This window comes from Elephas maximus, chromosome 11 (assembly GCF_024166365.1).
Source record: "Elephas maximus indicus isolate mEleMax1 chromosome 11, mEleMax1 primary haplotype, whole genome shotgun sequence".
Classification (NCBI taxonomy): Eukaryota; Metazoa; Chordata; class Mammalia; order Proboscidea; family Elephantidae; genus Elephas; species Elephas maximus.
In genome coordinates, this window is record NC_064829.1 from 88,441,057 (window position 1) to 88,456,251 (window position 15,195).

General features: G+C 47.1%; 1 protein-coding gene across 1 annotated transcript; it reads left to right on the top strand.

Moving 5' to 3' along the window:
- The first annotated feature begins 445 nt into the window (after positions 1-445).
- On the top strand, positions 446-6,993 carry LOC126086158 (zinc finger protein 416-like). Its single transcript, XM_049902346.1, is given in 5 exon segments — positions 446-465; positions 3,429-3,568; positions 5,625-5,695; positions 5,867-6,314; positions 6,317-6,993. Coding segments are annotated over 5 exon segments (1,356 nt in total).
- Positions 6,994-15,195: the final 8,202 nt, after the last annotated feature.

The window sequence follows — 15,195 nt, forward strand, 5'->3', positions numbered from 1 at the left end:
TCGCTGTGTCGTTTTAATTTATTCCTAGACGTCGGTCCAGTGTGGGATACCCACTCCTGCGGCTCCGGGAAATACTGTAACTAAAACTACACTGCTCAAAATGCTCTGCGACTAGTCGCACCATCCTTGAACCAACGGAACTCAAGGGAAAGGATATTAAGCGCGTGCACATCTCGGGGGAGGACTTCTGCCGTCCTCCTAGTGTAGTTCGTTTTGGCAGTTGCGAGGAGTGGTCACCTAATCAGGATTCCGAACAGCAGAGTCAGCACAGTGGTGATCTAACCCAGGAGATGCAAAAGAACTCGTGGGCCTCATTGCACAGGCAGGTCTGAGGCTCAGCCGCGGCGCTGACCCGGGTGACCGCGCCCTGGCGGGAAGAGTGAGCACCTTGCCGGGATCCCAGCCGGTGCCCGGAGATCCCGGCCTCCCTCCGCTCTCAGGCTCCATGGCGGCCGCCGCCCTGCGATACCTGGCTCAGCTAAGTGCTGCATAGTCCAGGCCCTCGCCGTCCTCACTCGCATCTGCCAGTCCTCGAGCCCCGGTCCTGCATAAGGTGGCGCTCTTGGTGGGCACCTGATTTCCTGAGAACTAGTGTGAGAGAAGGGGTGAGGGAGAGCCCGCGGCAGAGGGACCTTCAGGTAAAGACTGGAGATGCGACTGAGCTGGAGCAACAGGAAAACCTAGAGTTCGTCGTGTGTCTGCAAGGAACAGAGAGTGTTAGGAATCGTGCCTGGATTGCAGGCTGAGTTGTGCCTTCATTCTGAGGACGCTGGGAGTCATGGAGGGTTGTGAACAAGAGGGAGATGGTAAAAAAGCAACTCAGAAAAACAAACTGGAAGGGGGATTATAACAGTGAATCAAAGGGAAATTGAGTCCTTCTCCAAAGTCACTAAGCCTGTAAGAGCAAGTGATGTCTGAGGACCAGAGATAATGCAGTGATATGGAGTTCACCCAGTTCCTGAGCTGTCAGGGAGGCTAGAGCCTCTGGAATGCTGCTATGGTGGCTTACTTCTCACACCGCCCTCTTCCCACAGCTTCCCATGGCTGCAGAGGCACCTATGGCACTGATCTTGACCCCGCCCATATTGGATTTTCTGAGACTCTTCCCGTAGCACTCTTCTGGCCCTTGAGCCTGGGAACCCTGAACACACCTCAAGCTTAAGGTACTAAGTTCTTTCCGGGGACTTTTATGGAGTGGTTCCTGTTGCTGACAACCAAGAGACTGAGGTCTGGAAGGTTGTCCCAAGCATTGAAAATGAAAACCCTTTACCATCAAATTGATTCTGATTCACAGTGATATAGGTCAGCATAGAACTGCCCCATAGGGTTTCCAAGGCTATAATCTTTATGCAAGCAGACTACCACATCTTCACCTGCCTGGTGACTGGTGGTTCAAACTGGTGACCTTTCAGTTTGAAGCGGAGTGCTTAATCACTATGCCACCAGGGCTCCTGTCCCAGGCATACCAAAAAAACTCATTGCCATGGTGTCAATTCTACCTCACAGCAACCCTATAAGACAGAGTAGAACTGCCCCATAGGGTTTCCAAGGAGCGTCTGGTGGATTCGAACTGCTGACCTTTTGGTTAGCAGCCATAACTCTTAACTATTACACCACCAGGATTTCCATTCCAGGCATAGGTATCTGTATATGCAAATGTTTGGAGGCGAGGCTGAGGTGGAAGTGTCAGGGAACCTCAGGTCTCCATTTTTTCTCTTGGGAACAGAGCATAGGGGGCAGAACTCAGTCTTAGAATGGCTCCCTGAGAAGTTGGGAGTCTAATCTGCAGGTGATGTGAGCAGCGAGAGTTTGGAGCAGGGGAGGGAAGTGATCTGACTGAGGTCTCATCAGGCTCCTGTAGCTGCAGCATGGAGACTAGACTGCAGGTAGTGTGAGGGGAGTGGCAGAAAGACCTGGAAGAGGCTACAGCAGCAGTCCAGGTGTGTGTTGATGGTGACTGGCCCAATGTGGGGGTGATAGGAATGATTGGATTTCAGATCTGTCTTTTAAGTCAGGCTGCTCTGATTTTCTGATTGTGAGTGTGACAGAGAGAAAAATAGAAGTCAGGGATAACTCCAAGGTTTTTATTTTCAACAGCTGGAAGGATGAAAGGTCCATTGACTTAGATGGGGAGTTGGTAGTGGGAGTAATTTTGATTGGGATCTCAGGAGTTTTGTTGTGTCCATGTTAAGAGTCTGAGATATTTCAGAGAGCAAATGAGTAGAAGCATCAAGTGAGTAGCTGAACAGGAGAGGTTCAGGTTGGAGACCTCTCCAAAAGGTGGTGGACATTGTGTGGACCAGGGTTGAGCTGGGGGTCACCTCTGGTAGCAGGAACCCTGGTCATGGTGGTAGTGCTAATAGCAAGCTAGAAAGGATAAAGTGGAGGCTGAGGTCTAGGTCTCATGTTTGGGCCCCTGATGAGATTAGTGTAGGTCACAGACAGGTAATAGAGAGAAGTGGCCATGGGGAGGTTGTCGGAGAGAAGATGATCTGGCAGATGGCCAAGGCTTCTGAAGGGTGACTATAAGAGACAGATGTGGAGGCACAGGAAAAATAGGGCGAGGTGAGGCTGTGGCTGGAACATAGTTACCACTCTGTGGACTCACCAGGATTTTGTGGTAAATCTCGTTGGGATCTGGGGTGTTTCAGTCAGCCTGGTAGAAGAGCTCAGAGGCACAAGGGGTCTCTGGGAGAATCACCAGTCCTGTGGTGGAGGGCCACTGGGGCCTGGATTTGAAGGAGACTTAGGTGAAGAGCAGAAGGCGGTGACTGGTGAGGAGACAGCCAGTGAATCACCAGTGGAGGCAGAGAAGTTTCTGGTCTCCTGAGTTTAAGGCAAGAAAATGACTGAGGAAGGGAGACCTTCATAGCAGGACTCAGGGCTGCCACTGACATTGGAGATCATCGAAAGTCAGGGTAGATCTCAATCCTGTTTGGATTTGATGAGCGCTCCCTGGATGCCATGTGCTCATGTACCATGTGCTTAGTAATAGAGGCGGTGGAGATGCAATGGTCTGGGGCAGGGAGAGGAGGAGGATGTTGGAATGCAGAATGGGAGAAGAGTGGGTCAAAGAGAGGTGTACACATGGAGACAGATGTGAACTGATGACTCCTAGGCCCTGTTCAGGGACCTAAAGATGAAGAGTAAGCCCATATTTGGTTGTCTGGGAGGCATGATCTGGAAGACTACAGGTACCTGCCTGACAATAAGGTGCTCCCATGGCCCTGCATCCCAGGCCCAGAGGTTAGATTTCATCCGTCTGTCCACATGCCTCTTGGTGCTGTGGGCCAACCCAGTGATCACTGAGACCAGGAGGAGAAAGTAGGTATCAGTGGGAGGATTAAGAGCAGGGTAAGAGGTGATGGATATGGGGAGGTGAACATGGGATCCTAAGAGAGAAACTAATCGTGAAATGAACTGTTGTCCTCACCTTGGCAGGGCTGTGTCACCTTTGAGGACGTGGCCATTGATTTCTCTCAGGAGGAGTGGGTGCTCCTTGATGAGGCTCAGAGGCTGCTTTACTGTGATGTGATGCTAGAGAACTTTGCAGTCATATCATCCCTGGGTAAGACCCTCACACACACACACACACGCAAACACACACCCCACCCCTGATTGTCACAAGCTGGTTTCTGCTTTCCTTCTTTTCCCCAGAGATAGCTCTGTTCTTCCACAGCCAGACAATGGTATCTGCTACCTCCCCTGTCCCCACTTCCTGGTACATGTGCTGTAGAGTCCAGGGCTGACCATTGTGCAATACCCTGAGCAATGAGCTCCCCGAAAAGCCCACCACCTGCTGCCCAAGTGTGAAGGGAAGAGTCCAGGAGTCAAGAGCCTTACAGTCAGTCCAGTGGATCCCACCCTGCATATCCTCTCCCTGACTGGGTGATGTGTCCACATCCATACCACCTCTGTGCCCCAGCTTCTGCCCCCTTCCTCTAACTTGACATTTCCTCCTGCCTGACAGTGCCAGGAACTGCAGACATTGTCATGGTTGCTGCTGACATGGTTCTAGAGCTGTTCTTGCAAGACCCTTCTTCAAGGGTTTTTTTTTTTTTTTGGTAATATTAATTGTTTTTCTTGTGGCCTATTGTGTGCTGACCTGCTCTGGGCCAATGCTAGCTATTCACCTGTCCTGTCTTTCCCATGGGACTTGCATCATTCAGGATTCATGTGGTTGCAGCATGGGAGTTACTAGCAGAGTCTTGGTTGCCTAAAGGGTGAATATAGCAAGATGGTCTCAGAGGATGCCTGGCCCTGCTGAGCTACAACTGGAGAAGGGCACAACAGCAGGGCTGCGATCAGATCATACCAGAAACTTGCCCTGTGTCCACCACTGTTTTGATGTAACTGCCACTGGCCACACTTTATTTCCACTTTTTCTTCCTTATACTTGACACTTTGCTGATTTATCATTTCAGCTGTGACCTCCAGCCTCTGGCTGCCACCACTTTTCTGGCCTCCACCCATCATCTGTTCCTCTCCACTGTGCCCTCTGCATGTTCCAAACAATAACCCAAATTGAATGTATTGTGAGGTCTGTACATATCCTTAAATAGTGTTTTTTTTTTTAATTTTTATTGTGCTTTAAGTGAAAATTTACAAATCAAGTCAGTCTCTTCACACAAAAACTTATATACATCTTGCTACATTCTCCCAATTCCTCTTCCCCTAATGAAACAGCCTGCTCTCTTCCTCCACCCTCTCTTTTTGTGTCCATTTCTCCGGCTTCTAGCCCCCTCTATCCTCTCATCTCGCCTCCAGGCAGGAGATGCCAACATAGTCTCAAGTGTCCACCTGATCCAAGAAGATCACTCCTCACCAGCATTCCCCTCCGTCCCATTGTTCAGTCCACTCCCTGTCTGAAGAGTTGGCTTTGGGAATGGTTCCTGTCCTGGGCCAACAGAAGGCCTGAAGGCCATGACCACCGGCGTCCTTCCAGTCTCAGTCAGACCATTAAGTCTGGTCTTTTTACGAGAATTTGGGGTCTGCAACCCACTGTTCCCCTGCTCCCTCGGGGATTCTCTGTTGTGTTCCCTGTCTGAGCAGTCATCAGTTGTAGCCGGGCACCATCTAGTTCTTCTGGTCTCAGGCTGATGTAGTCTCTGGTTTATGTGGCCCTTTCTGTCTCTTGGGCTTGTAATTACCTTGTGTCCTTGGTGTTCTTCATTCTCCATTGGTCCAGATGGGTTGAGACCAATTGATGCATCTTAGATGGCCTCTTGCTAGTGTTTAAGACCCCAGACGTCACTCCCTTAAATAGTTTTTGAACACCAGCTTCTCAGTTCAAATTGGATTTTCCTGGGCCTGGACACAACCAACCTTCTGCTCATCACCAGCTGACAATGTCCTACTGAAGGCCTTTGGAACTGGAGTGAGTTGGAGATGTGGTATCTCCTCCCCAACTGCACCCCATCCTTCTGTCCCTTATCTGCTCCTGCATTCTGTTATAGTTAGATGACCAGTACTGCGTGGCAGCTCTCTCCTGAACCTGTCTCCTGCTCCCTCACCCTCACAACAGTCCCAGGGACCCTTCCCATTTCCTGTCTGAAACATACCTGTAATGGGGATTTCCCTCCCACTGACGTCACCTTGTGTTAACAGCATTTCTCTGCTTTCAGGTTGTTGGCATGGAGTGGAGGAAGAGGAAGCGTCTTCCGAGCAGATCATTTCTTTGGAGGGAGTGTTACAGGTCAGGACTCCACAGGCAGGTCCATCCACCCTGAAGACTCACCCCTGAGAAATGTGTGCCCCTGCCTTGAAACACATTGTAGCTGAGCACAAAGCAACAAACCTTGGGCAGAAGCTGTACTTGGATGGGGTGTGTGTGAGAGCCTCCTGGCTCAATACAAACCTTCCCCAGCACCAGAAGCATCACAGTGGGGAAAAACCCTTCAGACGGGATGTGGACAGGACACTGTTTGTGAACACCTGCAGATTCCGAGTATTAGGGCAGCCCTTCACTCGTAGGGAGGTTGGGAAAGACGAGCACCAAGTCTTGCCCAACGGTGAGAAGACACACAGCAGCAGTGTATGTGAGACCTTCCACAATGAAAAGAGTTACTACAAATGGAGTGAATGTGAGAAAGCTTCCAGCAATAAACACGTATTTGTTCACCACCAGAGCATCTGTGCAGGAGAGGGGCTTCATGAGAGCAGCAAATATGGAAAAGTCATCAGCTATAAATACAGACTTGTTCAGTGCCAGGGAATTCACCCTGGAGAAAGGCAGTATCAGTGTCATGAATGTAGGAAATTCTTTAGCCACCACTCTTCCCTTAGTAGACACCAGAGGATTCACACTGGAGGAAAGACGAGTGCAGTGAGTGTGGAAAATTCTTTATGCGAAGTTCCAGCCTCCTTCACCACCAGAGACGTCACACAGGAGCAAAGCCTTATGAGTGTGTCGAATGTGGGAAAACCTTTAGCGAGAGCTCCACCCTTATTCAACACTGCAGAGTTCACACTGGAGAAAGGTCTTATGAGTGTGGTGAACGTGGGAAATCCTTTAGCCGTAGCTCCACCCTCATTCAACACAAGAGATCTCACACTGGAGAAAGGCCTTACAAGTGCAGTGAATGTGAGAACTCCTTCCGCCAAAGATCTGGGCTTGTTCAACATCAGAGGCATCACATGGGAGCAAAACCTTACGAGTGTGATAAGTGTGGGAAATTCTTTAGTCAAAGCTCTGGCCTCATCCAACACCGGAGAGTACACACTGGAGAAAAGCCTTATGAGTGCAGTGAATGTGGGAAATTCTTTAGCAGTCGCTCTCACCTTAATGTACACAAGAGAATTCACACTGGAGAGAGGCCTTATAAATGCAGTGAATGTGGGAAATCCTTTAGCCAAAACTCTAGCCTTACTAAACACTGGAGAGTTCACACGGGAGTAAGGCTTTACAGGTGTGGTGAATTTGGGATTCCTTTAGCCGAGGCTCCAGCCTCACTCAGTACTGAAATTTTTATAGCAGAGAATGGTTTCGTATGATCGGCAAATGTAAAAACGTTCAGCCCAAGGTCTGGCATTGTTGGGCACAAGAAAATTCACACGGGAAAATTCTTGCACTTGCAAGGAATGTGCTCGTTCTTTGTTCCATATAATGACCCCAGAGAAGCTTTGTTATGGAGCCATCTGCCTAAAGCTGAACCTTATATTTTGCAGCATCCAGAGTGGGGAGAGTCCCTGTGTTCCAGGCATGTGCAAAGCTTGCCTGACCTGCATTGCACATTATACATTTCCCAGGACCGCTGCCAGTTTCTGTGGCAGAAGCAGTGTCACTCCTGGCATCTTGCAAGTTCCCACCGTGTGACTCAGTTACCCCAGAATACTCTCGCAAGGTGGACTCATTCCCTGGAGATCATGTGTTATCTGAGCCCTTCGGCAGACTTTATTCCCTTCACTGACTGCTTTGGGCATGGACCTGACCTAGTTGTTTGCCAAGAGAACCGGTTTGGATTCTGCTAGCAGCTGGCATAAAAGGTTTACCTGCCTCCTGACGTTGTTGGTCTCATGATAGGTGATACTCATGATTGAATTTTTTCAACCTATAAGTCACCAGTTAGTAAACATGCCTCACATTCCTCTGGTTCGTGTAATAATAAAAGCCTTGTTGTTTAATCCTTTTTTAAACTTGGGAATTCTGTTCACTCTGTGGGGTTGGTTCAAAACAGAAACAGGCTGTGTTACAGTGAAGGGGTGAACAGCTTTTGTGGGCCCCACAACTCTGTGTGCCTCAACAGGGACAGTGTGATAGCAGAGTAGCTCTCCCTCCAGGTTTGGGCTAATAATCATTACTGACCACAACTTCCTAGGAAAGAATCCAGGGGATTTTTGGTCCTACTTTGTGACCTGGATGCCTGAATTTTTTGTGAGACTAGATGTCACCTTGAGGGGAGGACAGTGCTTCTGGGAACAGCAGGAATTTGTTCCCTCTTCCCCCAGGGATGTCTGTCCTCCTTGTTGAAGGGAAACATTTTAGTCCTATAAAAGATCCTGTGCCCTGAAGTTCAGAATTAGAGAGGTGGGTGTTTCTGGTTTTAAGAGTACAGGGGCCAGGTGGGAACCATAATTAGTACAGAAACACTGGGTGTGAGTAATAGGGAGTGGTGGAGACTGCAGCAAACTCCAGACAATGTACTTCTGAAAGTGCAACCAGAGATGTTCCAGCAACTATGGCTGTGTGCGATCCCCATGGACAGACATTCTCAGGACATCCAGGCCTGTCTATGTTCTGTGGCTATGATCATTCATTGTCAGATCAAACAACTTAAAGGTTTTGTGGATTCCTGTGCCCTCTCTGGGCTGGCAACCACAAGACCATTACTGCACAGCAAAGAAAACATGAATGGTGAGAATGCAGATCCTGCAGCCAGGGTTGTGGTCTTGGGATCCAGCCAGGCATGCCTGTTGGCTGAGGTGGAAACTATCTTCATTGCTCACCCATATTTCCTGCCACTGATGCAGGGCTGCCCTTCCCCAGGTATAAGAAAAAAAATGTTTTTCTGGAAATTGTGGGAGTCTTTAGTTTGAACCATTTTTTAAAAGTTTTCCTAAGATATATGCAATAAGCTATAAATATTTAAAGGATGCAATTTGATAAGGTTTGACATACAGACACACTCATGAAGCAACATGAAATGCCGTGTTCTCTGATCATTGACCTCATGCCTGGTGAGGTATATATATTGTTTTGTCCATTACAAAAGATGCCTTTATTGTCCACTGGTTATTTGGAAAAATATTGACCTCCCAATTTGTGTATCACTTATACAGAGATTTTTATGGGCTATTGAATGTTTTTGCTGCTCAAATTCTCTTGGTATTATTAAGCAGAAAACAGACTCTTTTCCTAAAAGTTTGCCATTCACCATAAACACAAGGTCAGGGGTCAGAGAACACAGCATCTTATACCGACCAGGACCTGAGGAGTAACACAGAGCCCCAAAACCAAGAGAGTGTGTAATTTCATCCCCACCCTCTAAATCTAAAGAATGGGGTGGGGGTGCCCAGGAGGTGGTTGGAGAGATTCTCCTGGTCCCTTTTACAGATCTTCCTGGGAAATCACTGTGAGACCTTGTGGGCCAACTTGATACTTGCCCCATACTATATGCAGGGTTTAGGAATTAACACATATTGGTTTGTCCAGAGGCCCCTAGATGGCACGAATGGTTAAGCGCTTGACTACTAGCTGAAAGGTTGGTGGTTCAAGCCCACCCAGAGATGCCTCAAAAAGAAAGGCCTGGCAATCAGCTTCCAAAAGGTCACAGCCCTGAAAACTCCATGGAGCAGTTCTCTGCACATATGGAGTCATCATGAGTAGAAATAGACTCGCTGGCAACTGGTTCTATTTTTTTTATCCATTCCCTTAACATTGTATAAAAATGGCACGATCAGACCTCGTCTAACTTCAGTGAAGAGAGGAGAATCAACATTAGTGTCAGCCGAAAGCTGATTCCTACGGAGTGGAGATTAGACATACCTCTACTCTCTAATCATTTTATCAATTCTTACATCAGTCATCCCTCAAACAGCACTCTACCTCTCTGCTGGGTTCGATAATTCGTGACAATGCCACACAGAACTCACAGACCATACTCATGATTGTGGGGTTTATTAGGGAAGTAACACCACAATTCCGGATCAGGATCAACTTGGAAATAACAGGTACAACTCAGGATACCATTCTTAATCAAGACAGCTTCTTGGCAAGTGCTGCCAGGCCCTCATCCTCAGCCTTGGCCCCCACTCCAGCCTGGCCTCTGCTCTGCTTGGGCAAGTGTTACAAAGCTCTTTAGCTCCTGTGATAAGTGCCCAGAGGCAACCCACTACACCAAGAAGCTTCCTGCCTGAAGGCACTCAGGTCTCTTGCTCTGTGGGCCAGGCCCTCCATGCCATCTTGCGCCAGTCTCCTGGCTCTGCTGTTACTGTTTCTCTGCAATTCACTGCACTGCACATTGTAATGCACAACAGTTCAATCATTAGCCATTTTTCTCCTCACAATCTGCACAAGTTCTATTGGTGATCTCATGGAGCGACATACTTGTAAATACCACTATAAAAAATAAACCCGAAACTTGCAAATGTATATCTCCATCATAAACCTCTCTTAAAACATGTATGATAATCTGCCTATATACTTGTGTCCTGTTCTTAGACATCATAGACTCAACACTTTCAAGCATTTCTCCTGAGTTTTCTTTCAATTCTGCTGTAGCCACAATCTTCCCAAATTCAGACAATGCCAACTCCATCTTTCCAGTGAGCCAAATCCAAGGTGTCATTCTTGGCTCATTCGGTCATACAAGAAACCTGGTTGGTTCTACTTTCAAAATATGTTTGAAGATGGCCACTTTTCATTATTAAGATTTGCCGCAGTAGCTCTGGGTGGATGGAGTTCATATTTAGATCCTCAAAGAGCATTGGCTTTGCTGTTTCCTCTACATGATCCTGCAGCTCCTCTTAAATACCTGTGGTGCAATGAGTTCCTTTGCGTGGCCTTTTGCTTTGGTTCTTTGGAGAAATAGCTTTCCTAAGCCTTGAAGAGTTGTTACCTTTGCTCCAGTTCTTTGGAAAAGCAACTTGGGGGACCTCTACCCCCAGGGTGCTTTCTACCCCAGAGGGTTTGTTACTTTTGTCCAAGGGAGGAGTCTGTGTATGCCTGGCAAAAAATGTTAGTTTTGAGCAATATCTAAGTTGATTGACATGTCATGGGTAATTGAGGATTGGCTGAACTTTGGTCTGGTGAGGGAGTCCCACTTTGTAATTGATGAGGACGGGTTTATAGGGTTGCTGTGAGTCAGAATCGGCTCGACAGTAACAGGTTTGTTTTTTTTGTTTTTCATTTTTGGTATACATAAAGGAGCCCTGGTTGCACAGCAGCTAAGCGCTCAGCTGCTAACCAAAAAGTTCAGCAGTTTGAATCCACCAGCTGTTCCTTGGAAACCCTATGGGGCAGTTCCACTCTGTTCTTTAGGGTTGCTATGAATAGGAATTGGCTTGACAGCAACGGGTTTGTTTGTTTTTTGGGTTTGGTATATATAAATGGCTGAAATGCAGAGATTTTAAAAGGCCTCCTGGTTGACAGGAGCCTGGAGAGGGGGTGTGTCCTTTGGGACATGGAGGTCCCCCCCCTTCAGGCCTGGTTTAAAAAAAAAAGGCTGCAGGTGAAAAAGTTCCCAGCTAAAAGCTGGGCTGGTTAGCTGAAAAAGCTGCAGCTGAGAGAGATGCTGGCAGAAAAGCAATGCCAAGTAGGAACTGAGCAGTCCTGAAGCTGGTACACTGGCTGCTACTCTGTCCAAGATGTGGGCCAGATAGCAATGTAGAGGCTGGTAACAGGGAGGCAGATGGCAGAGGGTCCTGACATCAGAGAGCAGCTGAGAGAGCTGTCCTGCACTGAAGAAGGGAGGGATGTGTTCTCCACTTCAGGGGAGCCTTCCAGGCCTTGCCTGTGTCCTTCCTGATCCTGAATCCCAAGTTGTAGCCTGTTCCTTTCCTAATAAACCACATAATTGTGAGTATGATCTGTGAGTTCTGTATGGCCATTGCAACTAATTATCAAACCCACCAAAGAACTAGAGAGTGCCATGAGGAGGGGGCAGCTCGTGTCAGAAATGGTAAAGACATTGGAGAGCGGAAGTATGTCTGACCTCCACCTCATAGGAACCAGTTTTGTGACAATTCTGATTCTCATCTTTCATGAATTTAGACAATTCATTACACTACAACACAATCCCTTTATTGCTGTGAATATTTCTGGCCCAAGTAAGAGCAGAAACATGAATGTGGAGATTTATGGATAGTTACTCGCTCGCCCCTTCCAGACAGATTTGTAGTCTCACTACATGCAGTCATGTTCTCCTTCATTGACGTTATGTGTTTGGGTCTCATAATCTTGTCTAGCGGCTCCATGCTCTTTGTCCTGCACAGGCACAAACAGGGAATCAAACATATTCACAACAACAGCCTTTCCCCTCCAGAATTCCCATGAGGCCAGAACCACATAGCCTTCCTGTCCTGGTGAGCATGGTTATCTTTGTACCTCGATGAGGGTGGGTCCTGCCTGGCGCAACCTCTCAAGTCAATTTTGAGAGACACCAAGACTTTGAGGAAGAGAAAGTAGACTTTATTGCAAGCCAGTCAAGCAAGGAGCTCAGAGGCTAAGTCTCAAATCAAGCTCCCTGAGGTTGGGAATTCCAGGGTAGTTATAAGGTTTGGGATAGGGAAGTAATGCATAAAATTCATGAAGCTTCTAAGAATAGGTGGGAAATCCCAGAAACTAACTACCATGTGGGGGTGCAGTGTCATGGCAGCTAGGGGATGTGTTTCATGGTGTGACGCATGAAGTTCACGTAAGGTCAGTTTTGCAGCTTATTGAGCATGTCCGAATGGAGGTGGAGCAGTGAAGTGGCCTTGGGCTGCTACACCCATGCCTTATCAGGAACTAGTTGGCCGCAGACCCCGGGGTGTGATGGATGGAGGGGGAACAGTTTAACCCTGTTGGTTACATTCCCTCCTCTGGTTTTCAGGGTCTTTAATCTTGAAGATAGATCTTTATGTAGGTGGTGGCCTAAACCTCCAGAATTTTTGAGCTTACTAACCAGTGAAAGCATGTGTAGAATCTGAGGTTTGTTTAGTTAAGTGGAACACAGGGGGACACCTGAGCATCATGATGTTCACAGCTGTTAGGCGATCTTGAATGAACCTGGTAAGACAGTTTAAGAGGCAGGGCAAAAACAGACAGATTAATAATAGAATTATCAGCAGAGTAACAAGGTACCAGAGCCAGTGGAAACCGGGAAACAGGTAAGTTATCCATGACCAACAATCAGATGGGTTTTCTCCAGCTGTAGGTAGGTGAACAGGATACATCCAATTGGCAATATGTTCTAATTTGTGGAGACTGACTTCTACCTCATGGCTGGTGTTTATCCAGGTACAGCAGGAGGTTTTGCCTACAGTGCAGATGGCCCCTTCTTTGGCTAAAATATAATCAAGTACGATGCAATTCTCCAGGACAACCCTAACCAGGGAATTTAACGAGGTTTGCTGGGCTTTTATAGCTTGGCTGGAAGTTTTGGAAAAGGATGTGAACAGTATCTGATAACTTCAATATGGCATCTTGAAGAGCTGAGAGTTGAGGGAAAATTGTAAGCATTCAAATGATAAACCAACCAGTGATAATTTCAGTTATGGGATTACGCCCGGTTCCAGATACATCCCATACAATTTCATCAGAGTCATCTGAGGATTAGGTTTCTTTTTTTTTTTAATCCAGGAGTTAGTAGGCACTTTCATTAGCAGAGTGAGGTTATAAGGGGAAAAGATTACTGTGGGGAAGGATGCTATTTCAAGGGTGCAAGTACCAATCATGACTCAGGGCAATAAGCATTTGTAAGTAGCAGAGAGGAACATTTGACTCCCAGATTTAGTATGATCACCACAAATAAATGAGTACCCAGGCGGCATGCAAAGGTGAGTAAGCCTTGCAACTTTTGAGTTGTTCCTCTCTGAATAAAACCAGGGGTTGTCAGTGTCACTGAACCAATTATTCCAACTTTGTGTTATGCTATAGTTATTGATGACACAACCTGAGTTCCCAGGTGAATGAGACCAGTTAGATTCCACAGGTGTTTCATTCCTTCTGTGAAGGTGGAGTAATTACTCCAACAAACATTGTCTACAGTGTTCAAATCTATAACCTGGTAAAATATGCTTTTAATTTTAAAGCAAGGAGTGGTAACGCTTTCTTGGCTCTTACCTCTAACCCAGGGCTATCTAGAGTGTCACTATACATAGGAGGTGATACCTTCTTTAGGTGTGTAACATCAGGTATTGGAAATGCCCAAGGGATCCAGAGACTTTCCATGGTGGTGGGCAGAGGCTGACAACAGTCAGTGAGATTGCCTCCAGTGGTGACTGATTGGGTTAATTTTAGGTAAAAACGGTAAATGAGCTACTCAGCATGAAGTCAAAACATAGAAAAATTACAAATGATCTGCAGCTGCCATAAAAAGAGAAGGAAGAACAGAATGATTGCCAAGATAGTAAAGGCAATGTAAACATTAAGAGCACAATCATGATGGAGAGATTCTCATTTAGGCATTAGCTTTTTTTTTTTCTTTTTAAAGAGATATTTTAAGTCATGCACAGGCTTGCGGGTCCATTTGTTTCATTGAGGTTGTTCTTGTTGCAAAGGATCTTCTGGGGGTGGTGCAGGCTTGAGGTGAGTATGATGCACACAAGCTTTGACATTTTTGAGTCTAGCTGCCAAGTGGGTGATTAAATGAACAGCGTATGGTCCAGTTTACTGGGGTTCAAGGAACTCCACTTTCCAAATTTTCAGTAGAACCTGGTCACCAGGCTGGAACAGGTGAAGCAGGGCAGGAACAGGATACCTCAGACAGCCAAGAGCACACCTGTGAATACAAGATAGAACATAAGATAAAGACAACAAATATTTCTGGAGAGTGAGCTCCTCAGTGACAGAAACCTGAGTATTGGTTAAAGGCAAGTTATTTTTTAAAAAAATTTATTGTGCTTTAAGTGAAAGTTTACAAATGAAGTCAGACTCTCGCACAAAAACCCATACACAACTTGCTATATACTCCCAATTTCTTCCCCCCCCCCGCCCCCCCGCCATGAGACAGCCCACTCCCTCCTTCCACTCTCTCTTTTCGTGACCATTTTGCCAGCTTCTAAGCTCCTCTACCCTCCCATCTCCCCTCCAGGCAGGTGATGCCAACATTGTCTCAAATGTCCACCCGAACCAAGTAGCTCACGCCTCACCAGCAACCTCTCCAACCCATTGTCCAGTCCAATCCATGTCTGATGAGCTGGCTTCGGGGATGGTTCCTGTAGTGGGCCAACAGAAGGTCTGGGGGACATGATCACCGGGGTCCTTCCAATCTCAGTCAGACCATTAAGTCTGGTCTTTTTATGAGCATTTGGGGTCTGCATCCCACTGTTCTGCTCCCTCAGGGGTTCTCTGTTGTGTCCCCTGTCAGGGCAGTCATCGGTTGTGGCCAGGCACCATCTCATTCTTCTGATCTCAGGATGATGTAGTCTCTGGTTCATGTAGCCCTTTTTGTCTCTTGGGCTTGTTATTATCTTGTGTTCTTGGTGTTCTTCATTCTCCTTTGATCCAGGTGAGTTGAGACTCATTGATGCATCTTAGATGGCTGCTAAAGGCAA